The 26,151-nt window shown below is 44.4% G+C and overlaps 2 protein-coding genes across 2 annotated transcripts; one reads left to right on the forward strand and one right to left on the reverse strand.

The window, feature by feature from the left end:
* Nucleotides 1-2,163: 2,163 nt before the first annotated feature.
* Nucleotides 2,164-14,084, forward strand: LOC135398877 (ethanolaminephosphotransferase 1-like). The gene is made up of 9 exons (XM_064630411.1): nt 2,164-2,243; nt 5,033-5,101; nt 5,603-5,795; nt 5,967-6,229; nt 7,351-7,456; nt 7,590-7,638; nt 8,650-8,830; nt 9,480-9,656; nt 10,424-14,084. Exons 1-9 carry the CDS (start codon nt 2,190-2,192, stop codon nt 10,487-10,489), a joined length of 1,158 nt encoding a protein of 385 aa, XP_064486481.1. The 5' UTR covers nt 2,164-2,189; the 3' UTR covers nt 10,490-14,084.
* Nucleotides 14,085-21,955: 7,871 nt separating this feature from the next.
* On the reverse strand, nt 21,956-25,485 carry LOC135398878 (uncharacterized). Its single transcript, XM_064630412.1, has 4 exons — nt 24,780-25,485; nt 23,602-23,801; nt 22,506-22,630; nt 21,956-22,268 (listed from the first exon to the last, which is right to left on the reverse strand). The coding sequence occupies exons 1-4, from the start codon at nt 25,381-25,383 to the stop codon at nt 22,130-22,132; spliced, it is 1,068 nt and encodes a 355-aa protein (XP_064486482.1). The 5' UTR covers nt 25,384-25,485; the 3' UTR covers nt 21,956-22,129.
* Between the last annotated feature and the right edge of the window lie 666 nt (nt 25,486-26,151).

A 26,151-nucleotide genomic window follows, 5' to 3' on the forward strand; every position in this document is an offset into this window, starting at 1 on the left:
CACTTACCACACTGTGCCCTTAAAAGAAATGTAAGATGTAAATGCAATACATATGCACTGCAAAAACGGCAACATTTATACCGATTGCGAAGCCAGCCAACCAGATATAAATCATGTGCACATCAATGAGATCTATCAATCAGCAGTCAAATGATCGTAATCTAGACCAATAAATACGCTGCCACTTACCACACTGTGCCCTTAAAAGAAATGTAATATGTAACAGCAATATATATATGCACTGCAAAAACGGCAACATTTATACAGATTGCCAAGCCAGCCACCCAGATATAAATCATGTGCACATCAATGAGATTTATCAATCAGCAGTCAAATGATCGTAAGCTGGACCAATAAATATGTTACCACTTATCACACGAATGTAATTATTGTATTGTACTGGTATTGTCACAGCGCAATCAACTTTCTAACAACGCCCGGAGAAATCAGCCATCGACACGACCCGATCTCCTCGTGTGACGTAAGCGGGCCTACGAGCAGCCGTATGCTCTCATTGGCCGGCAAAAGTAGGGCTGGCTACGTCACGAGTCACCTGATAGCCCTCCCATCGCTCCCATCGGGACTGCGGCTGTCCTCCTTTACTTACGCGCCATCTGAAGGAGTTGAGGGGCATCTAGAAGGTGTGCAGGTTAGAGGCCTCTCTCGCGCGCTATAGGTGAGCTGCACTAGTCACTCATTCCTCCGCAAGATCTTCTGTTATTTGTTGCAATACACGCCACCACCAAAAGTGAACGATTCATGAAGGGGTATTGCAAGACGATGTGTCTAGAAACATTCCCTGCACCAAGTGTTACTATCGCCCCGACGGGGTTCGAACCCGGAACCTCGGTATCAGTGGCGGATCAAAGCGAATCTTATCGAAAATATCCACGGTTGATGAGCGTAATTTCATGTTAGTTAGCGGGTTATTCCGGGGTTCTATGGAAATTTTATAGGGGTAGGAGGATTTCATCCCTTTTTCTATGATAGTGAAACCCCGAAATGAGGGACAAGGAGAGACATACACACACAACGCCGTGCTTGTATACAGGGTGCCCCGCAGGGTGTGTTTTTCGACATGTACTAGATCTTCCTCATTGACATCTGAGAGCTAAAACCGCTAATTAAAAAGTTAGAAAATTAATTACCGCTAATTAATTGACAAGGGACGATGAAAAAAAATATTTTTGGATAGACCACACAACTGCCAAGCACGTTCAGTTGGTTCCATTTGTGTAGACCTTTCGGTGGGACACCGTGTATGTCCCTCCTTGTCTCAGAATACAGAAAGATCCTGAGTCGGCCCCTGGAATGGCCAAATGTTACCAGGCCATTTCCAGCAGTCATGAAATTGAAGACGGGAGTGAATGGGTCACAGGAGCTTTTTTTTTCGGGTGTCAAAGGAAGCAAAAGTAAGCTTGGTGGAAAAGTGTACGCTGAATTATTATTTGGGTAGAACCTCCTTCCTCAATGGTGTCTTTCACTCACCAAGAGCCGCTGCAAAAAGAGCCCTTAGTTGACTAGAATAGTTGCAATTACATTATATTTGCGCTCCTTGAGTAATACTTTTAATTATGGATCTGTGATTGTGAAATAAGTAATCGGAGCAACAATTAGGGTTAATGGTACCAGAAGACGGACACCGTGATGCGTAAAAATTCGAACTCAAGGCGTCAGCATTTGTTCGTTTACTGTGCATACTTTTAAAACCCGAATCTGTCGTAGATGAAGAACAAATGTGCAAATAAGACAGGATTATGTCCTTATTTGTATTCTTTCCCCGGCACGTTTCGGGGTACCGAAGGGTACTCATTTCCATTAAAGCGACAAACGACAAGTAAAAAGCTATTTCATACCATAACTGTACTCTGCACTGTTGAAGCAAGTAGGACAACTTCAAATGTTTGTAGTTCGCTTCGCGTTTACGCAAAGAAAATTCAAACGTCGCGCACAGCCAAAGCGACTGCAATGGCGTCCATCTGTCGTCTGCAACGCGCAGGCAGACAGAAGAAAATAACTGCTACAGAAATTCGATTATACCGCATTTAAACTTTCAAATTTTGTCAACAGTTTTTTATCGTTTACGCTGACGCGTATAATTAACTTTTCTGATAATATCAAGAGGATGCTCATGGCTCGCTCGATAACGGTTTCTGACTCAGGTCACCAGAGGGGGTCAACGACGCAAAATGCCGGTGAGGTACCTGTCGGACGAGGAGTTAAAAGGCTTTGAAAACTATGAGGTAGGTCGTAAACCGCGTTCCTAAATAATGTTTATACTAGACGGTAATGCTGCTTATAGCTTCCGGCAGCTGCGTCAGCCGGCTAAGATATTGCAGCACTGCTGGTTACGGCATTCGCGAAGGCATGCTTACCGCAATCCCGCCTTGGGTGAATAGCCGATCTCACACAGCATGTTCTTGCTTCTCAATCATTTGATGGGTCTTTCTACGCATTTCACGGCGAATATTATACACAATGGTGGTCTCAACCGTAGTAACAGGCAATTTTCAGCAAACTTTCTCGGTTTTATCCCGCGCTTTGTTGCAATTCAACGGTGTGTCCTACTTTTTGAGCCAGCCGATTTCTTCACGCATGTGACCCGAATACTCAGAAGCCCCAGGTTTCGAAATCAAAGATGAGAGCTGTGAAAGGTAATCCCCGTTGCACAGTAAGAACTGTAACGTTGACGCTATTTTTATGATGTTGGTCCGCGCGCATAAACCGTGCCTCTCGTTTCGTTGTTCAATAGAAGCCGTCATATTTTCAAGACAGTTTTCGAGATACGAAAGCAGTGAATGGCACTCATTTTCCGGAATGACAACAAGTGAGCTCTGTGAAAATGAATCTTGTCCTTGAATCCTAAGGAGAGAATCAGTTTTCCTTATATTTTCCTTCGGGCTCTGACGCTGTAATTGACCTTGCTTCCGCGTTTTCATTGTCTTTCGTCATTGATGTAATATGGTAATCTACGGATATGATCAATTTTGTGCAGGCAGCGAGGATATTTGGTATAGAGAGTAGAGGTTGCATTTCGATCTCAGTATCATAAAAGCATTTGCATGTTTCTTCAGAAGTTGTTGCTAACACTTGTCTTATGTCGTCAATGAATGAAAGAAATTGGACAGGAGCTGTCAGAAACGCATAAGGGAGAGAACGGGAACAAACAGGCATAACAAATGACATGGGCAGAAGGATCAACATGACAGGCATCTAGTTCCTTCACACACACATCAAGAGATTGAGGCAGCATCAACAAAGACGCGCTCGTCATTTCACTCAGCACACTCGAAATCCGTAAAGTTGGAAATTGTACAGTTTGCCCTTAGAAAGCCACGTTCCCACGAAACACAGGAGAGCTTCAGCAGTCAAGTGTCCCGACTGTCCGAAGTGTGTTTTCCCGAAAGTGTGAATGTGCGTGTGTGTTGGCATAAGAACTTTGGAAGAAACTGTGGTGAAACTTCGCAGAAGAAGAGAAGTCTGGAAGAAAGGCAGTTGTCACCATTTACAAGCAAATACTTCCTCGCAACTCGAAAAAGTCACTGAGCTATGAAGTAGTGACTGTTTCGTCAACTTTGAGAAGATTGGGTTCATTTTCAGAAAACTTGAGAATCAATTTGGGGTCTTCTGATAAGGACCGTTGATAAGACAGACAGGGAGTCACCCGAAGCCAGACATATGCGAGGGTTCTCATTCTCTTTTAGCAGGAGAGGAAATTGTGTGTTTGCAACAGGAAAAACAGCGAAATGAAGTAAGACGTGTTGGCTGCAACATGTGTGCACAGGAACGACATGCTGTGTGTTTTTTATTCGATCCATGTCTGCTCATTAGACCTTATTAGGTGCTACAGCTGTGTTCGATGCACGACCAGCACATGTGTATGAACTCTAAAACACAAAACATGCCAGCTGGTCACAAAAGCTTGACTACTGGGGATACATGGCTGTACTATATTACTGTTTCAACACACATAATCTGCTCAAGGGAATCAGGACACATTCAAAGTGTATTCCACTGATTTTCTTATTGGGATGGGAGAATGTTTGTTACTATTTTTCATGCGTGTTTCTGCTTTTTCTGAGCATTTTTTGTTTCTTTTTCAAATTGCTTTCTGCATAAACCTTCATCCATTATGTTTCCTTCTCAATGTGGGTTTTTTCAGCTCAAGGGAACCGTTGTCTGGGATTAGATGAAGAAAGCAGGTTGAAAGCAAGACACTGGCTTTCTGTTAGAAAAATTGAATATGCATACAATTTCAACCTTCTGAGATTTAACAGCACATATCTCTTTAGCCATTACCAAATGGATGTTATCTCGTTGTACCACATAATTAGGGTTTTTCGGTGGTTATATTTTTTTAGATATTACGAGATGGGGCCAAGATAGGTGACAAAGAGAAGTTATCCTGCTATTTGATGATGTTATAAGCCAGTTCAATCTTGTATTACTGTAATTCGGTTTTGTGTTCATTTTCGCCACGTTTCGACAGGTCTCGAAAATTATAATCACCGGAAACCAGGAACCTCATCAGTACATATATCTTGTGGATATTCTCTGTCTTTCTTTTCTATGGAAAGTGTTACGATAATGCATTTATTGGGATTAAAGTTACGCGTACAATTTTTTGCCAAGAGTTTCCAAAGTGGTGACATTTCAAAGTTGGCTCCTACGATTAAATGAACGTCTCGTTTGGAGATCCCGCATCCTATCTTGTGTTTTCTCAACTGATAAGTTTCTTGACCTTCGTCCCTCACTGCTGACTTGAGAACTCTCCTCTTTAAAGGAGAGTACTTCTTCAGATGAGCATCTGTAAGCAGACCGTGTGAGCCTTTCCAGCGACTTCTTGATAGCGTTAGATTAGAAACTGCTGTTTCTTGCACCATTGTTTATGTGATTTTTATACACGTTTAATTCTTCAAAAATTTTGGCATAGTTCATTAATGTCTGTTGTTTCTTTTTTTTTTTTCTCAATTCTGAATTGCAGCTTGTAAAAATATTAATGGAATTTGTACATTGTTTTCTTTTCTTTCAGTACACATCCAAGGACACAAGCCCCCTCAGCAACTATGTTATGCACCCATTTTGGGACCAAGCTGTCAAGGTAACCAGACAAACGGCATTAATTTTGTTGTAGCTGTCCAGTCTAAATTTGTAAATGTTACCTCGACACACATCCTGTGCCTTCACTAACTATGAGTAATTTGCGACAAATTTTTTAAACCTGAAATGCTTCCCTCAAGGGATAGTTCTTAGAGTAGTATCCATACGCTGATGAGGCATGAGGATGACACAGCAAAAAATTTTACAGTAGCATGTAATCAAGAACTTGTGAATGCGATTGGTGAGTGTCATGCTCACTAGCTGGCATTAGTGTTTCGTGCACTTTATGAGTAACAGAATTTGGCATTTCGGTGCCCAGACTGACCAGCAACCCAGTCATGGTTAAGTTACTTCAGTAACTCAGCTATAGTTGCAGTTACTTTTTTAAGAAACAAAATCTGAGTACATGCAACACTTAAGAACCTTATTGATAACTGTACTAAAACAGTGCTAATATATTGAAATATTCTTCTCTCTTTCTCTCTCTCTCCCTTTTTCCCAGCTGGTACCAAGGCGTATTGCGCCGAACGTGTTGACGTTCACCGGATTTTTGCTAACCATCGTCAACGTTCTACTCCTGTCATATTATGACTATGCCTTCTATGCGTCCAGTGATCTGCATCCAAACATTTTACCAGTTCCCCCTTGGGTTTGGCTCGTGTGTGCTGTAAACCAATTCCTCGCCCACACGCTGGGTACGTAAACACTTGTCCTCGATCTCTCCTGTCTCTCGTAAAAGCGGTGACCCTCGCTGCTTTCTGCTCGTCGCTTGTATTATCTGGTATTTTATGTGTCAGCATTCTTTTATAGATCATGTGCAGAAAGAGTTCTGCTCTCGACCCTTGACTGTTGTTCCTCTGTCGCAGATGGGATAGACGGAAAGCACGCCCGTAAGACCGGGAGCAGCGGCCCGCTCGGAGAGCTGTTCGACCACGGCTTGGACAGCTGGGCCACCTTGTTCATGCCGCTGTGTTTGTACTCTGTGTTTGGGAGGGAAGAGTTCAGCTGCAACACCCTCCACTTCTATTTCCTTCTTTGCAACATCCACTTCTGCTTCATCCTGTCCCACTGGGAGAAGTACAACACGGGCATCCTCTACCTTCCCTGGGGTTACGACCTCTCGCAGATGGTAACTCGCCTAACGATACTATAAAACACATATTTTGCTCGGGCGTTGGTTGCAGCTGTTTGAAATTTCCCCCCGGTATGAGGGCTTTAAGCGGTATGGCTTTCCGGCAGGGTGACATAGTATGCAGACTGTGTGGCCCCGGTAGAAATAATGTGTGAACGTCACCGACCCACTGCCAAATTGCGGAGGGTGTAGCATATACCCCTGATTTGCACCACTCTTACTTCGAGTAATACAGTCGCAGTCCGATTTTTCGGACTCGGCGGGCATTGCGCAAAAGTCCGAATAATCGAGCAGTCCGAAAAAACGAATTTGGCTTTAAAATAAACTTTGCCAAGCACTAGTAGGCTATAAAAATTTGTGGACGCTTTCATTACGCGCTTCCAGCCCTGCCTGATAACATCAGGCGACATTTCCTTACTGTACACTGACAGAGGCACCGCCGAACATCGCATGCGTGCTTTAGGTGAAGCTCGCTTTACAGCGCTGTCGCGCGTGCTGTCCCTTTTGAATCGAGCTGTTGGCTCAAAACGAAGACGCAAAAGCGTTATGACAGACCTCTTTTTCTCGGAAGAATGGAAAATGACCAATCATTGCCTATTTTTTTTGCCTCAATATTTTAGTTGGTCGATTTATTTTGATACAAATGTGAGATGATACCATTCTGTCACCCCCCCCGAGGGAAATTCACTGACTGGGCAAACAGAGTCCGAAATATCGAGCGACGGAGCTTATACACTAACTCTATGGGACCCGCATCCGTTCCGTGAACGAGTCCGAATGTTCGAGCACGTCCGGAAAATCGGTCGGCGGGAAAACCCGGGAATTCTCTCTCGTATGAAAATTCCACTGGAAAGCTGCAGGCCGTACACACTGAAATATGTGGTCACTCTATTTCAAACGCTATCATCACATTTTTACCCTGTTTTAATGCTTATGACATAGAGCCTGACTTTTGGATGTAAAACTTTGGTTTGATGATGCCGACGTACGTAAATGGCACCCCCCCCCCCCCTTATTATTCCTACGCATTGTACTTATGATATAAACCTTGGTAGTCTTTGTGGAAGTCCCCCCTGTCTTGGATGCGGGTTAATAACTGTTGCATGTTGTTTAACCAGGTTCTACTGTTCAGTTTCGTCTTTACGTACATAAAATCTTACAAGTACTGGAAGTTCACCTTCCTGGGGCTTGGCTCGGGAGTCTGCTTGGAGGTCTTGTTGCACGGTGGGTCTTTGATGACAATGCACTACTTTAGTCCCTCTTACATGTTTGCATGATCTGTGGAATAACGCAGCATTATGAGTGAAAGACTTAACTGACTTTTCTTCTTTCTTTTTTTTTTTTTTTTTCATTTCAGTGGCAGCATTTTTCATGACAATACCCATGAGTATATACAATGTTTGTTGGTAAGTATCAATACTGTGCTGACATTCGATATGTGAGTGTATAATGTGTTCCAAGATCTTATGCGGTCTGCTCATAAAGGGGCAACGAAAATGACACTTGGGCTTTCTCGAAATCCAGACAGTCTGCACGTGTCCGGCTCAGTGTGTGAGGCTCATGTCGTGTGGTAGAAATGCAGTAAGGTAAAAGGAAACAATGTAGAAAGCTGTTACCTGGGCTCCAGGGTTACCTGAATGCTATCTGTGTCTGGATCGATAGCTCTAGTGGTTGTTCTTTTGTAGTAAATTTGTTTACATTGAAGGACAAAGGGACTAAAGCCGGAGGTCACGAGGATGAAAACTTAATTTATAGTTAAAGGAATGACAAAGTGACACTTAGCATTGGTTTAAACTCTGCTTCAACCATAAGGCTGTCTATCATGAGCACCATGCAAAGTACGTTTTCTGAACACTGTGCAGTTTCATTTACGAAAACTCCCTCAAGGACAAGCCACGATCGCTGTGACGTGGCTCTGGAGGCTTGTCCTGAATTCCTGGCCGTACGTAATCAGATCCGCGTGACGTCACAGCCGCAAGGTCTAATTCCCCACTGAAGATTTGTGTGCCTTGGACATTGCTGCTTGTGGCGTGCTCTATAAGTAGAGCCCGAAGTTTTACGGTTTACCCCGTTCCTTCCCCAAATTTGCATCCTGAATTGAAGGTTGCCTCTTTAGGGTGAAACCCGATTTTTACCCGGCAAATTGCCCTCACTGAGATGCCTGTAGGAATGCACACTAACTTGTTTGGACATTAATTTCGAGAACGTGTTTATTTACTCGATTTTTACCCCCCCCCCCCCTCCTCCCCAAATTTAGAGAAAAAAAAATTCCCCGAAAACTTCAGGCTCCATTCATAAGTCCTGGAGTGACATCAATGTGGACAATTTGCTCGCAAATGCTGCCTTTGTTTGTGTTGATGTACCAATGCTGAAACCAGTCTTCGTTTCAACGATCAATCTTTCCTGCATGTTTTCAGTGCCTACAAAGCAGGCCACATGCGCCACACCTCTTGGGTGGAAGCCACACGGCCCATGCTTTCTGTTTTCATTCTGTTTCTTCTGACTCTGACCTGGAGCCTTCGGTCGCCCAGCAACATTGTGGAGCGGGACCCTCGCATCTTCTACGTCGTCATCGGCACCGTTTTTTCCAACATTTCGGTAAGTGCGCAGGTCCACCATCCAGGCACAGTATTTCTCCGTCCCTTTCGGCCACGTGCAGTGCTCAGTGATAATATTTCTGTTTGGCTCGGTATTGGCACTTTTCGGCCACGTGCAGTGCTCAGTGCTCAAATATTTTATACCCCCCTCAATTCCAGTCTTGAACATAGGGTTCAATGGGCCAATCCCAGCATGCACCTGGCACTTGTCCATAGTGGACCCCTCCCCCCCCCCCCCCCCCCCCTCGGAAAAATCCTAGATCCGCCGCTGCCGAGGCAGAGGTATAAGTGGTGATGTAAAGGGAGATAGGAGGGTAAATGTAAATGATATGAAATTGAAGTAAGATAGTAAAAGGATACCAAGTGGTTGAAGGTAACTAAGAGTAATTAAAGGTAATTAGTATCAATTAAAGGGTAATTGAGGCTAATTAAAGGTAAATTAAATGGACTTGCATGTAGTAATTGAAAGCGTCGAACCGGAGGTGGACAACTGCAAGTCGGGTTTAGACCGCAGATGGGCAGACCATAATGCTAACGCATTTCTAACGCATTTCTTTCGCATTTACCGCTAAATCGCTCCCGAATTTTTTGTCTAAGCCGGAACAAGCTCCTCTGCAGACACTTATCTAATCCTATGCCTGTCTGTGCAGTGCCGTCTGATAATCAATCAGATGACATCGACACGGTGCGAAGCCTTCAATCTCCTGCTGTTGCCAGTTTCCCTGGCAGTCATTGGCTGCTTGGGTCTCGGATGGGATGAAGTTCTCGTTGTCCGACTGTTGGCTGTTTTTGTCTCCGTCTGCCATGTCCATTACGGGATTTGTGTGGTGAGTACATGTTCAAGCGGCACTCCACAGTATATCAGGGAGGGATAGCGGACGTATTTTCGTTAATGTTTCCATTTTTGTTGCCGCAATATTTTCGTTTCCGTTACCCGTTTCTGATACCGACCTGTCAATTTAGTTTCCGTTACCGTTTCCAGTAATGGAACTGCCGTGTCACCTACTCTTGGAGAACTCGAAAAACTACGAAGCCGTTATCCGGTTCTTTAAAAAATTTGTGGAAATGTGTAGCGTTCACAGGATGGCATTCATACTTTGCGTACTGGGCGTTTCAGTGATCTTGATTTGTGACACTAAAGAAAATAAGTCGATTTTTTCTTTTTTGTTTCGAGGGTGGCATGTTAAAAGGAGCGTGAAATGATTCTCGCAGATTCCGAGTATACTCTGCCGCAAACTGTTCTTACGATCCCTCGCTGTCATAAACATGCGGACTTTTAACCGTATTCAGCGCACCGAGGGCGCGGGTACCATCCGAAAATAGCAGGGTGCGACCTCCGGACACATCCATACTTACCAAATATCCCGGGTTATTCGAGAGACTCCCAGATTTTCAACTTCATATTTCACAGGGTGAATGCTTTAGTACAGAGGAACAAATTCAAATTGTCGTAGGCATGTCCAATTTCTTTTCGTGGTCCCTTTAATGGATTATGTGCTTCACTCACATTTCCTGTGTGAGAATATTGCGTAGAGGTAGACCACCTTTGCTGAACTGACAGGTTGTAAAGGGCCTTTTGTGTTGTCTTCCACAGGTGCGGCAAATGTGTCAACACTTCAACATCTACTGCTTCTCGCTACGGAAGCCGCAAGTTGAGTAGAACAATGCGTGAACTCCTCCTTCGAGCTTGTTAAAAAAGATTTTTTCTGGACCCTTCACTACAGTTTACCAAAGAAGTGCCTCCACCACACACAAAACAGACTGTCTAGCTCCTCCTCCTTTTTTTGGTTTCTTTAGCAGAAGACACTTGTTTTAGCGTTACCCTTTCCCTTCTGTTCATCGCATTAACCAGCATAACAGCCTGCATCCTCACGTGGTGAAAAAAAACAAAGACTAGGTTGGTCAACCGTAACACAGTCTGTGGAGTAGTAGGCGAGAGACTAAAATCCGAAAGGGCGAAAGACTCCACAAAATGGCTGCCGTGAACATTGGCCAAAAGGTGGCAGCCGTGAGCGTTAGATGTCTGCCGTGACTGTTGGACACCAAATTACAGTCATGGGACAATTTGGTTGCAATCTGTGGCGTTGCAAGTAAGGTAGTAACACTAGTCAAATAAGTTCGGGAAACCTTTCAGCCAAAGTAAACGGACATACTCTACTGCGGTTTGTCGTAAATTCTTCCCTCTGAACGTCTGTTGGCTTCTTTTTGCGGAACGCCAACGTTCCGTATTTGCCGCGATGACCAAAAATATTTATTGCATATTTTTTATCTCTCTGCGCGTGCGTGCGAATGCTCGCGGATGCGCGCTTTCCTTCATGTGGCGCACGGGTCATGGCAGCTATTTTTTGGTGTACATAGTTTCGGTAGTAGGGAGCAATACTCTTGTCTTATTGGGCGGATTATGCCGTGTGCTTGCAGTGTACGTCGAATGTGTGCAATCCACGCAGGTTTGTAAGATGGGTGTAAACTGCTAGCTTGCACGTATGGGATGGACTCTATAATGCTGTGTAGCAGGACGTTATATTGCACAACCTTACAGAGCTGCCAAGGTGTTTGGTGCATGCGAGAATAAGGAGATTCTCTGTTTTCTTTTTTTTTTTTTTCTTTTTTTCGTATCTCTCCTCAGCTGTCTTGCTACCTGATCCGTGATTACGCACGTGACATTCTTCTCTCTCTCAGTGTGATTTTTTGTCCTCTGTGCTTCTTTTTATCCATTCTTCCAATGGCCTGCTTACAAATTTGCATGGATGAGAAACAGGCTTCACTAAGATCATGAGTGGTTATCTATATATACACACTTATACACACTGTACATACACGCTACATATATAATGCAACAATGTGTTCAACTGTCGAAGAGTGTGCATAGCACATATTGGGTGTTTTTCAATGGAGATTCAGTCTTGGCACGATCGGAGTGGTATTTACATCGTTTTGTGTTGGAGGGTCCGTCATGGGGGCGAATGGTTCAACAGCCGATGCTGAAACAGGCAAAAAAAAAAAAAAAGCTGATACGACCCTCATTCTATCTCGCTTATATCTTGTATAACATCCACTGAAAAAAAAAAATCATCAACGAGCAATGCCAATATAAAGGCTCTCCTTGACTGTTTTATCTATTTTCACATTGAGGCTCGAGGCACTTTTTCCTAACGAAAAATTCTTTGGCTGCTAGAAAAAAAAATAGCATATTTATTCGGAAAAAACTAACAGCCATTTAGAACCAGATTCCTCTAGTAAGTTCAGTATGCGTATCTGAAAAGAAAATGCGTACCGCAGTTCAAACAGAAAGAAATGGGCTAACACGTTCGCTAATATGTACGTGTCTTCTGGGGTCTTCGCGAGCTGTTTAAAAGTCTGTGTAGCAAAATAAAAGGGGTCCCTCGATTGTTTCAATTTCCTTATTGGAAATTAATGACGCAACCTAGTCAGAAAAGTTGTTTGTGTCAAATATATTTACGTAGCAAGCTCAATCGAAGTTTGTTCTTTTCTGCTTTACATCTTTGATATAGGAGATTTTATTTTAAAGGGTTCTTCACTAATCACAGTTTAAGCCTTAACACGTGCATTGCTTTCACATGACAGTGACTGGACGTGCGTGTGGGCGTGGTCGTACCCGCAGATCAGTACAGAACAGCTGTGGCTGCAATAATGTTCCTAAACAGTTTTGTGTGCACAGAAGTAAAATCTTTTGTCAATTAACATTTTCATTGTGTAGGTTTTTTTTCCTATGAGTGCAATGATCGCGAGCGTGCAGATATACTCAACATCTGCGCAGATGTGAATACAGATTTTCAGATCCTAGAAGTGTGGGTGAACTGTCAGTGTTATCTGCACACACCTCTAACATAACCACCCCCTCCACGTGTGATTATAACCACTCTGCGAGCAGCTTATACCTATCGTTTTGCTTTTGAGAGTCTCTTTGGTGTCGTTTATTTGTGACAAAGTTACATTTTGTGACATTTTGTTAATCTTTCTTTGTTTTACAGGCAGTATGACAGTTAACGGTTTAAGTCACGGTTCCCTCTTGGTCTGAAGTCCACCACTGCACATTAATGTATCATAGAACACCTTTTTTTTTTGTTGTGTGTCTCATGGGACGCTGTTTGCAGAATCTCATTTGGCAAGAACCGGGAGGAAAACACGCACACATCCCATGTTGAAGATGCACAAGCTTGATTCCTCAGTTGCTCGTTCAAGGTGCTGATACAAAGTACCGTAATTTCACGTGTATAAGCCGCACCGCAGATAAGCCGCAGGACGCGTTTTTAGGAACGTTTTGAAAATTTTCTGGCAGATAAGCCGCACTCGCAGATAAGCCGCGGGCAATACGAGACGACTGATTTGTGAGACAAAGGAGACCATAGAGAAGGCCATAAACCTTGTGGTCCATACTACAGGGTCGGCATAGTGTACAGCAAAGGAGGTCAGCTCTAGAATTCTACCAAGATCGGATTGTGCCCTTGTTGGGAGTTTTTCATGGATTGATGGGTCAGTGGTCTTCCAGAAGACGTGAATCACTGTCACCACTTTCGTTAAAACTGCTTGGGGGAATGCACCAGGAAGATCAGTCTACTCGAATGTGGACCCGTCCCTGTTACGCACTGTTCATGCATCGGCAGGGCAGTGCTGTTCCAGAGACACTGTCGGCCCTTTCGTTAAAACCGGCGTATGGGGAAAATACCAGGAAAAAATAGTCACAAGATAAGCCGCACCGGTGGATAAGCCGCAGAGCGCCCGTGAGAAAAAAAAATCACGCATAAGCCGCGGCTAATACGCGTGAAATTACGGTACATATAACACTTTCACACCTCGAAGCACGATAACAGACCTAAAGCTGTTATCGAGGCATTTTGAGGGATAGATTCATCATTTGCTCTTATCCCAAAGTGTAGTCCTCCGACTACTATCTAGGAGATTTCTTTTTAAAAATTTGGAACAAATGTCGGTGTCTTTCACGACATCACAGATCGGGCTACATGCAGGAGCCTCCTGCATTTGTGTTATGTAACACCACAGCATACGAGATGCCTTCCATGTGTCTTGCATGTGCCTAAGAACTATAAACACTTCACAGACATCACACTTGACAAGTGAGATTTCGGAACGGGAAAAGTCTCAAAGCCAAAACTGTACTTCAAAATCAGTGCTTGTTGTTGAAACAGATTCAGGCATCGTGTTGCACTTTTTGTACATACAGTGTTGCTTGTATTATGTGTGATTTAAAAGAAAAATATCTAGTTATGGTTTCAGCCTTCGAGTCCCCTTTAAATCATGCGGGTTGTGATTCTGGTGTGTCAAGTGCTGGAAGCACAAGCCCAAAGAGATGAGTGCAAAGACGAGTCAAAAAGTGACTCTGGCTAGACATTTCCAATGACAAAAAGTTAACTATGTTCTACCTGTTCTCAAAACGGTACCCATTTGCCATTTTCGGGGACATCTACCCCTGTACAGTAGACTTTCGTTAATACGACTTCCCATAATTCGTTTTACTCGCTTAATTCGATCGAATTCGAAGGTCCCGTCAAATGCCCATATGTTTCTACTCATTAAAAAGTTTGTTATTCCGAACGTGAAAGCGGTCCACATCATATGCAGTCGACCGGCATTTATCTGGACGTCTTCGTTTCCTGTGAAAATGTCCGGATAGCGGGGGAACCGGATAAGTGAAACACGAAAATCCAGATTGATCCTAAAAGGACGCGGGTTGACTGTAATATGTCCAGTGCATCCTCAAACCAGGCACCCGCATTGCACCACGCATAGCAACAGAAAAGTTTGCCGTGAAGCTCAGATGGCAGATTGGCAGGTGGAGATTGAACAGTACCGATAACCGCGAGTTTTAGTGCATTGTATGCTATCGTCCTTGCATACATAAGCGGTAGTGTTGGTGTTGGTTGGTGGCTTCGCGCATTGTGCAGAACCATCACGCTGTCCCCAGGGCCGGTGCTAGGGGTGTGCGGGTCCTGAGGCAAAGCACATTGCAGGGCCTGTTTCACACGATTAAGTGCATACTTGATATTTAAAAAAAGTAATCCCTGGTTGAGGGCTTTGTGCGCGGGGCCTATGCATGCACGGGGCCTAAGGCGGTTGCCCTGCTCCCCCCCACCCCTATCGCCGGCCCTGGCTGTCCCTTACATGCGCAAAGGTGATAGCGTACGACGCCCTAAAACTCAACCCATTTGGTGGCGGTTCTGGTGAGTCCCGGACGAGGAGGAAACTTCTCCTTTCTCATTTTTTTCTCTCCGTTCTTTGAATCTGTGAAATGGACGACTGGACGAGAATGGACAACTTTGAATCGGTGAAAAAATTGCTGCACATTGTAGTTGGTGCATGACATCCACAGTATACCTGCCATCAACTTTGCTTCTTTCTCACGTGGCGAATTATGCCTCAAATAAGCGAGCAATCAAACCGAGACACGGACATGGAGAGGAGTCGCAGAAACTTTCCCCTCCGAAGGCCAACGCGTTACGTCACCCTGCACGTAGCGGACAAGTAGTATACCACGCCGGTCATAGCCGCTGTGTGACATTCCCGAAACAAAACAGTGGACGAAGATTTGGGATCCGATTACTCATACCCCTGTCACACGGGCAGTCTTCAATGATCACTGAAACCAATCGTCATTGAAAGTGCGTGTAGCGCCACCTAGCGTGTAACGTGTCAACCTGTCGGGGAACATTGACTCCAATACTCTTTGGGGAGTTGACACGTCACACACTTGGTGTCACTACACGCATTTTCAATGGTCATTGGTTTCAATGATCATTGAAGACTGCCCGTGTGACAGGGGTATTAGACACAGATAGAAACTGCGTCACCTGCTTTCCTTGAGAGTCAGGAAACGGTGCAGGAATGATAGGACTAATGCATGGTGACGTTGGCCGACCAGAGGAAGAAAGAAAGAAAGATCTTCTATTGACATTCGGTGGAAGAACGGCTTTTTCAAATTTCAAAGTCTTTTTTATGATTCCACCTTCGTTTTCAAGTGAGATATTTCACAACTGTGTTCAGTTTGTGTAAATTATTGTGGGAATACCGCGAGCTTGAAATTCCATTTGGTTGCGAAGTTTCCCTTTAATTTTTCCGCCTATTCTTTAATTCGACCTTCGGGCAATTCGATCAAATTTCGTGTTCCCGTCAGGGTCGAATTAATGGAAGTTTACTGTAATGTCCTCATGGGTGTGCCCACTAAAGGCTTATTTCGCTCCAGAACCAAAACCAGGTGCTGTCTACATGATTTCTCGCTTATTGCCAAAACTATATGGCCTTGCTGAACAAAGTTTTGCATGCTACGGCTGTTGAAAACACTATCCTAATTGGCTGACTCTTACTTGTTACGTTACGTCGAAGAGTAAGCAGGCTTTCTGTATCTAGGTGGTGTTGACACTGCTCTCTCTATCTTCCTCCGTACATAAAACGTGACGCTTACCTAGCGGTCGGGCGGAGGCACAAAAGTATATCCAGTCGAAGAAACATGATTTTTTTTGTTTTTTTGATTGAAGTACATTCTTTCGTGACTTTTTTTTTATCAAGTATATTCCGAAGGAATTCTGAAAAATTTCGTTCAACCACACAATTCAACGACTGGCTAGTACTATCCTTAGACTGTAAAGAACAGGAAATGGTCGTGTCTTATCTACATCTAAAACACTTTCATTCATCATGCCTTGCCTAACTCCAACTGGTACTCTCTTTAATAACAAAAGTGCAGTGCAAGCCGTTACTTTTTCTTTCATAATACGTATTGCATTAATCTGCCATACTCAGCACTGATCTTACAAGAAACACACAGGCACCCCCTCAGTGTGGAAACGACTGCAGCAGGTTTTTACGGGTCAACCGTTATCTCGAGCAATTGTACATATTTTGAATATGGGACCACGAACACACTCTTCGTATCAGACTGTTACAAACTTCCCAACTTATCACTGTGTACATATTTTGGTACCACCATATTGTTTAATCAATGTCATTGGTGTAGCGCCGGTGGTTTCAGGGGTTCAATCCCCCTGAAACCGTACCTTTGGTAGTGCATTTGGGAGGGTGAACTCCTTCTCCCCATGTAATGTCTCCATACAATCCCCTCCCAGAAATATTTTTCTGGCTATGCCACTGATCAAAGTGACCGGTCCAGTTGGTTTCAAACATGTTTCCCGATCAAATTTCTTCACCAGTCTGTTTGCAGTTCTGCTGCATCTGGCTTACTTGTCTCCAAGAGTTGAGTTCACATTTTTTTTTTTTTTTTTTTTCACACTTTTTGCACATTACCATTTCACACTTGGAAGTTCTTCGAGTTTAGATTACTTCAAAAAGTAATCTAAGCTCGAAGAATATTGAAAAAACTGGAAGCCTCGCGCACTGGACAAAAGTTTCACACACCAACGATTTGACTCGAAAAGATCTCTGACACAATTTTCGTCTGAGTTTCGTCCGCGTAATGCAATGCAATCCCGTTAATTCGAAATAAGCTAATTCGAACTTCCGGATAATTCGAATTGGTGTTCTGCTCCTCTCAAAGTCGGTGCATTTCAATGCGGGGAAAACGCCCTGTAATTAGAACACATGAACGTGCACAACGGTTTATTCGAACGACATTGCCAGACTCCCGATTTCGCATCGGCCCCGAAGCGCTCGGCGCACTGCTGGCGTTTACGTATGAAGTGTTCGGTTTACATGTTACTTATAAAACCATTACTTATAAGGAAGATACTTGTGCCAGAGGAAAGAGGAACAAGAAACGAATTACCGTTATGGTGCTTTTCCGTGGTGCTGTTTTTCGCGGGGGTTAGTATGCGTCCTGGGCCGACTTCAGGGGAAACTGTGCCGACATTTCGCCTGGAAAGTCTGCCGAAAAACCCCAGACAGCACAGCCGGTGCGGGGGTTCGAACTCTCGTCACCTCCCAGCCTCGGCGGGGAATGTAAATAAATGTTTTGGAATGAATGAGCCTCTTTATGACCAGCATTTCGTGACCGCGAAAGTGCGGCAAGGCCTAGCGAGCCATGATGCGTACCCGATGCAGCTAGTACGCGCTGTGCCAATCTTGCATCCAAGCAGCACAATGTACTGAAAGTCGAGTGCAATAGGGGTAGACGGGTAGGTAGAAGACCTTGAACACACTTATGAAGCTAGACAACATTGATAAGACGCATACCGGCGACTTTCAGTACATTGTGCTGCTTGGGCAGTGTTGTAACCGCTACCCGAAAAAGGTAGCGCAATACCGATACGCGCTACCTGAGCAAAAAGTAAGGAAATCCCGATATCGTTACACGTACCTAAAAGTAGCGGAATACCGCTACCGTTACCCGTAAAAAGTAACGCGATACTTTATGCGATACTTTTTAGGAAAGAAACAAACAGTATCGTTGATGACGTACTTCAAACGTCTTAAAATAAAATAAAACAATATCTCAAAATAATAAATCGACGTCCAATGGAGGTTACACGTAGGTTGCCTGAAAACTAAAATTTTGAAAACCTTTTTTTTTTTAGATTTACTAAAGCCTACTCGGTATCCTGCATATCTTTTTCTCTTCCTCTAAAGCAAATAAAGCACAAAGCAAGTTACCGATAAAAGGCTCAGCAGCTTTGTCACCAAAAGAACTCTGATTGCCCGGAACGAGAAGTTAGTAAACATACCATGGTGTGCTTTTTCAAACTGGACGTTGACTTCCTTGACGCACAGATAAAGCTTTCCCACCGAGGCGCATAGTAGACATCTGAACACCACGCTACTGTTTTGTACTGTAGCAAGCCATGGTCCCTCCATTGCAGCGGACAAGAAATGGCAACTGTCAAGCACCTCAGCGTACGTGGTGCAATGTCATGTGGAATGTCATGACTCATAGCTAGCGAGGACGGCTCCAGAATGGAGTGACGTCAGTTTGCAGACAAATCCGACAATGCACCAAATCTTCAAGAAGGTTCATCCCAAATAGGGAACACGTGGAGGACACACCCCCTTTGTAAGATAACGGCCTCTGTGCCCTCCTTTCGGCTATTTGCCCGGTCTTCCCAAAATGAGTTGTGATATCGGGTAGCTTGATCGAAGACATGCAGAGTGGAGGTTTGATGGTAGGTCGAAGTCGAGTTGTCGCGAACCCCAGCTCGGAAAGTAGCGGTAGCGCTGAAAGATTGCGCCACCGCAAATTTGTAGCGGAAGTACTTCTTTCGTTACCAGTTTAAAAACGTAGCGCGATCTCTACTCCGCTACCGAAAAAAGTAACGGATACGGTAGCGCCGCTACTAGTAACGGCGCTACGTACAACACTGCAATCTTGCCATCAAGCACTCATTCAGAGCAGCTCCCTGTATGTATATAGTTCGAACTCTGGTTTATTCGAACAAATTTTCTGTCCCTTTCGAGTTCGAATTAACGGAATTGCACTGTATACGACTGACAGCGACTCTCGTATTATATTTTGTATTTCACGACTCGTCTGCGTGCAAATTAACGAATACATCTTTTGTGGGCCTCGGAAGGCCACTTCGGGTACCAAGAAAAATTTGGAGCTGTGCTTAAACATTTTTTACTGCTTCCTACTCTATATCCTCACATGGCACGCGTGCGTATAATGGTGAGTCAAGTCCGAACACTCGCTGTAGAACACTCAAAAAGTGGCACGGAAGCTTTCAAGGGGCTGGCTTTCGCGTGGTCCTCCACGCGAAAGATGGTACATATTGCATATTTAGAGAGCTTCGGTGTCATTTTTTGAGTGTTTTATCCTCGCATGTTAAGAACAAACACAACTTTTGCTCTCACCAATATGCTAATGTTGTGCTTCGTGAATCGGCACCTAGCGCACTTGAACATTGCAAAGACCAAGTCGTCGTGCACTTTTAGGCATTGTGGCACTTTCTGCACGTTTGAGGTACACAGTCCCCTCTTATGTTGGAAAGCATCGTGTTCACGCATGAATCCCTACAGGGAAGAGTAAAGTTTCGGGAAATGAGGAAAATATATTCATCTAAAACCAAGTGCCATGGATGGTCTTCACACAGTTGTCATTGTCGTCTGGAGTCGCACAGACATGTGTTTGCCCCTAGATGGATCTCGCCCCGGCTCGTTTGCCTGCATGCTTCACTTTTCGCCACCATGAGCGCTATAATTTAATATATATATAATCTGTTTTAGGTATTATAAATCGGTGGAGTCGAAACGGTTTGAAATTACCGCGCTGAGAGGCGTATGAGTGACGTCAGTATAACGACACGTTTGGTTACTCCTCACCAAGCAGGATATATATATATATACTAACAGTATACATATATATATATATATATATATATATATACAGGGTGTTTACTGTAACGCGTCCCTGAATTATATTTAAAAAACCTACACGTACAAGGATGCCGCTTGCTGCATTGGTCTTTGCGGAACTTTTGACACTAGGAAAGACCGATTCTATCAATTTTCAACTGCAACAAATTGAGTTCTTAAAATTAATCCCGCTAATTAGCCAAGTCAACCCCACGTTCTTCCAACGGAAATGGAAAGCACATGTTTGATTTACCCAGAAACATCACTGAAGGCATCCTGCACCACAGCGGAAACACAAGAAAAAAAAAAAAGCAAAAATCACCGTTTCGGGACTCTCTTGCCGGGTGCGCGTATTTCAGCGCCATGCGGACCGTCGTTGCTCCACCCCCTTCCCATCCTCCATCCCAATCTGATATACCGTATATATATATATCAGGGACGCGTTACAGCAAACACCCTGTATATATCCTCCTTGCTTCTCACCCGTGGATCTGCTCCCGTTGCCGGCTGCCACGACAAAATAGGAAAAACTCTGGATATATGTGTTAGTTTCGAGTAACATTTATTTCAATTACGCTGGGGAGCGAGCTTTCCCTTCAAGGGGAAAAAAAAGGAAGGTGAGTTCCTGAGTATTTGGGTCCTGGAGCACTCCCACCACCTTCTCTCCCATCCCAGACCCTCGGGTTGTTTATGGGCACCTTATCAAAAATAAAGAAATAAAATAAAAATATCATCATCATCACGCATATGCACCGTATTTATTACGTTACCAAGTGAACCCTGATGTGCCGTGATGTTCATCTGAAACCAATTCTTCCCTCCTAATTTCATTATTGAATACGTGTATGTACGTTGAATTTGAATTCTAACATTTGAATTCGTAAATTCAATAATTATAGCGTCAGTGCGTTGTACTCCTGCCTGAATTTTACGCCTGAATCTCCACCCGCCTCTTCGAAGGTCAGAGGTATGAAATTTAGAAAGCCAGAAATCATGCCTCTCCATGGACGTCGCGCGGATATCTATAATATCGAAAGTTTGAGACTCTTGAGCGTTCGCGAACCAGTAAACTAGCCCTAACCATTTCTTTGCGGTCAACCTATGGAAAATGTACATAAATGTGTTAATGGTGAACATCGTGCCTTCCACGTAGAAATGTAAACAGGATATGTCTCTCCGTGTGTATTATTTGCTATGTTTATGGTGCTAAATAAACGGTGTCTGTCGATAAGCGTCGTCTGCTTCTCCCTCCATGCCTATAGCGGAGCGGAAGCTCGAGCGGCATGTTGTGCGTCCAGGACATTGTAAAGGAAGTGCCAGCAAATATATACGCCTGTATATGCTGGCGATTGTGTCATTTACGGCTAGGTCACATCAGTGTCTGTTCAGGAAGTTTTGCGAGAATCGCTAGACAAGATTGTGAGTGAGTGTCTTAACTGGGGACTCGGAAATTACTATAGAAAAGTGTGCCTTCATGACCTTTACTGATCGCAATAGACCTTTGGTATAGGGTTACAAATTGGGAAGGGCTTTCAGTGAAAAAGGTCGACTCCCACTTTGGTGTGATGTTCACCCCAAAATTGAAATGGACTGAACATCGTCAGCAACCGTGCAGCGAACACTGAACGTCAGCAGACCGTGACCAATCACGGCGTTGTAGAGGTTGCCCTCTGCTCATGCTGACTCTGCTTCCACTGCTTCTCGTGCGCGACCGCTGGTAAGTTTTCGGCGCGTTCGATGGCACTTGTCACACTGACGAGCAAAAAGTCTCGCGGACACCTAGAAATGCCTTTTGCTAACACCAAAGAGTCATCGGACCACTGGCATTATTCGCAATGCCCAGGAGGTGACATAATATTACATGACCATTTAATGCAGTCTTATTATGGCTATTCTATATCTGATGGCTTCCATAGATCTATTTTTGTATATAGGCTATTTTTTTGCGTCCAAAGTCCTGGACGCGCTGCTCCTCCACATCAGAATCCAAGCTTCGTGTTTCATATAGGACCTATATACTTTGTTATCAGGAAGAACGTATTTTCCCGGTGTTTCCATGGGATCGCTGCGGGAATGAGGAGTCAACACCCCTCCGCTTGCCAGCCTGCTTGCACCGCAGTACCTTGTGGGTTTTAAGGCCAGACGTCGTTTCGGAGCTAACACCACTGTAAAAAGAAAAAGAAGAGCATTGGAGCAGGTTTTATTTCGAACATTCATGGCGATTTCGGGTAATGCATCTGGTAATCTAAGCGAGAGCTCCCAGGTTCAGTGCATGCTCTATACACGACCGCAGCACGCGAATTTACTGCTCGTGTTCGGGGCAGAACAAAAGTGTCCCAAATGCATCACCCGAAATTGCCATCAGACAGGCACCTCAAGTATTAGATGAAGGCTCGACTTACTGAAATCGAAATACAGCAGGTTTGGCTGCGTTGAAAATGAAGTTGAATGCTGGTGCCATCTGTAGGCCGTCTGCGCCGCCAGGGTGCGGAATAAACCTGAACGGACGGTGTTGCGGTTCCCTGTTCTGCATGGCAAAGGAGGAACCTTGGAGGAACATTGTAGCCAGACGCGAGGCAGACTGCGCGTATCTTGATAACATGCTTCTCAAAACTATATAGAAGTTCATTTTACAGTTGTACATTTTACATTTCACAGTTTACGCGTCACATGCAACGACATTTTGGATTGCGTTCGACATCATGTTCTCCCAAAGTATTCTTTCTCTTTGTGACGCGGAATTTATACTATATATTATAAAATTAATTTCTGGTTTTGTGAAGTATGACGTGATAGGCTGCGCATATCTATGCCACTACTCCTCCCCAAGCTGCAATATATATTGGCCCAATATTGGCTATATATCGGCAATATTGGTCCAAGATTGCCGATGTATAGCCAATATTGGGCCAATATATATTGCAGCTTGGGGAGGAGTAGTGGCATAGATTGCGCAGCCTATCACGTCATACTTCACAAAACCAGAAATTACTTTTATAATATATAGTATAAATTCCGCGTCAAAAAGAGAAAGAATACTTTGGGAGAACACGATGTCGAACGCAATGTTGTGCTGCTTGGGTCGAAGGTCGATTTCCGTCTCCTCTCCGCAGCTGCTGGAAGTCTTCCAACGTGGTGCGGAGACCGAGAGGGTGCGTGCGGCTGTTGCTAGGAGGCAGACGCCCGCTGAAGGTCACCCATCAAGTTTTGCTGGTTCTTTCGAAAGTAATGTTCACTGACGGCACTTATATTTTGCGTACGTTGCTAAAACTTGAACTTAACACTCAATTCTTTTTTTACAAATGTTAGTTGGTGACGTGATGAATGTTTCGGTACCAATAACTCCCTTTACTAAAGCAGAGTCAAACATTAAATTCAAGTTCAAGGACCGCTGATCTCCCCGGTTCCAATGTTAATCGGCGTTGGCGAAACCGGGCCTAAGTGTTCGAGCGTTTCTTAGTCCGTAAAGGAGGCACTTCGCAATGCCTTTGTCTTTACCTGCGCTGGAATCCGAGGCATCTCTCCGCTTCGCGATGCCGAACTGCGGAACTGAAAGACAGGCGTCACCGCGGGTGCAGTAGGGCACAGCGAAAACCCCGTAGTAGAAATAGCCCTCGAAGCACCGGGTTGCTGACCACCGAGTGAACTGCAGGCTGCCTGTAAGCGCGATGATCGTGATCCAAACGATGCCATTGAGGCTGTAGTAGAACGAAATGCCATTCAGTAATAGTAAACGGCCATTAAGTTCGAATGGGTAATCTCAACGACACTCTATCAGAAAAACTTCATATGGGAGCGGAAGATATCCCTGAGGGGAGAAGGACTTCCGCCCCTCCGCCTGCGCTCAGTCTATACGAGTTCTTCGCTCCCTTTCATTCATGAATGTCAGCCAGGGCATCATGTATTTCGTCATATTCTTACAGAAATTGTATGGTCACTTGTGTGAATTTTGATCACTTATTCAGGTAGCATTTTAAACAAAATCTTAATTCGCATAAAAATGTTCACTCGAACACATTCTAAACGCAATGACGTATGTTATTCGCGTTGAGAAAGACTAACCATAGAAGAATGGCATTCAAGCTATTCATCATAAAGGCAGCAGACCAGCCGAGGCGAGCTCCATCGATAGGGACAAGCACAACACACGCAGAATTTCACTCAAGAGCCTACGGGACAAAGTCAGCAACTCACGAAAAAACCAATGAGTGCCAGCGGCAGGGTTCGACCATGGCCCCCTCCTGCCAATCTGGTGTAAGGGTAGGATCCCTGACCGGTAATTAGGAAGGACCAGCTTCAACCCCTCACCCTGACACTCGCTGGCTTCTACGTGAATTACTTGACTATTCGCCATATTTGAAACCATTCTGCGCTGCACGTATGTGTCCTCCTATTGCTCTATTACTATTTTTTTTATTCCCCCCTCCCTGTAGGAGGGGGGATCTATTTATTCTCACAGGAAAGGTCAGCCAGAATGGACGGCTTGCTATTCCTTATTAAATAATTCGTTAGTGCGCAGTCCTGCGGTAGTTAAAAGTAAGGCGTCAAGGAGGAGGCCCTGTAGGAGTCAACACTAGAGCATAAGTGTTATGCTCTAACAAAACACACACACATTTTACAGAAGAATCTGCATAAATTCAACGGAACTCTTTCACACTCACACTGAGCCCACTTACCATCTCTTACTCCAGCCGAAAGAGTCCTATGCTTCGGCTTCTGGGCCGATGCACCCACGTTGATGTTCCCACGGACGCTACGAGTAATGGCAGTCGATTCCGCGGCTTCCACGGACGTGGCAATGGAACAGGCTTTCTTCCAAGTCAGTCCTTCAGCTCTCAACAGTTTGTTACGAATGCCCTCGCCCTTTAGACCAACAATGAGCTGGTCTCTGAGAGCCTCGTCCAAAAATGTTCCGTACTCGCAATCTGCTGCGAGGCGCTCGAGTTCCACGATGAACTGTTGTACCGACTCGCGCGTCCTCTGCTTACGTTCGTGGAAAATATAACGATTTTCAGCGACCGACCGTCTTTGCTTCGCGTAGTACTTCTTAAGCTCGGCTACTAGGGCTTCGTACGTCATGTTACCTGGCGCTTGAGGGAAGACAGCGTTGCGGAGGGTGCCATGGGCTTCTTCGCCTATTAGATACATCAAGGTGGCTTTCTTGGTCGCTTCGTTCAGATCAAATGTAGGGGCAAATGCGTCGTAAATGACTTTCTTTCCCTTCGAGAGGGTCAGACGGCCAGTCCTTCGACAACAGGCACGTTGCGACGCCTCACCCATATTGTTATAAAAATTTCGAGGTCAAATAAGTGCTACACAACCTCAATTTGGATATGTCCAGCCTGTTGCGTTCTAAGCTGGACTGACTGACGTCATCGTATTATTGACACATCCTCCTCCACTTCTTCTTCTTCTCTTCTTCCTCTCAAAAGATATGACTGTGAGCCACTAAGGGAAATTGGCCTCACACGATAATGGTTTGGTTTAAAAAAGAAAAACGTGGAGATGTACTGGCCCAACTCTACATTGAGCCGCGGCTCGCTTAGCCTTGATGTACATTTACCTCGCTTTATTCACCAAGAGAAGTTTGCATGGACTAGGCGTCTAAATCGTGTGTATATATCTAACACTCAATCGATTAATTCTGCTAACTATGGCCGATGAGAAAGTTTATGTTTATACTTATTAGTATGGCAGATGACCAAGAATTGATTATGCATCCTGTACTACTTCTTTGTTTTGCGAGTGTGTTCTTCGGTTATTTGGAGGCATCTATGCAACAGAAAACGCTTCCGAAGATGAAACATTACGCACCACTTACATTTGACGTGTGCTCCTTGAGCTGTTCTCTCTCTGAAAGTCTTCAGCATGGGATGTTCTTCGCCACATCACACGAGCAATCTTTCGCGGTTTGAGTGCAGATTCCAGTCGAAGCAAACAAGTCATCCAGTGATCCACACGCACGACATTGCTTAGCACGAGATCTTCCACATCTGCTAATCATGGACAACTGTCCTCAGTTTACGAAAGGGCACTCAGGATTCCTCC

Source organism: Ornithodoros turicata, chromosome 6 (genome assembly GCF_037126465.1).
Source record: "Ornithodoros turicata isolate Travis chromosome 6, ASM3712646v1, whole genome shotgun sequence".
Classification (NCBI taxonomy): domain Eukaryota; kingdom Metazoa; phylum Arthropoda; class Arachnida; order Ixodida; family Argasidae; genus Ornithodoros; species Ornithodoros turicata.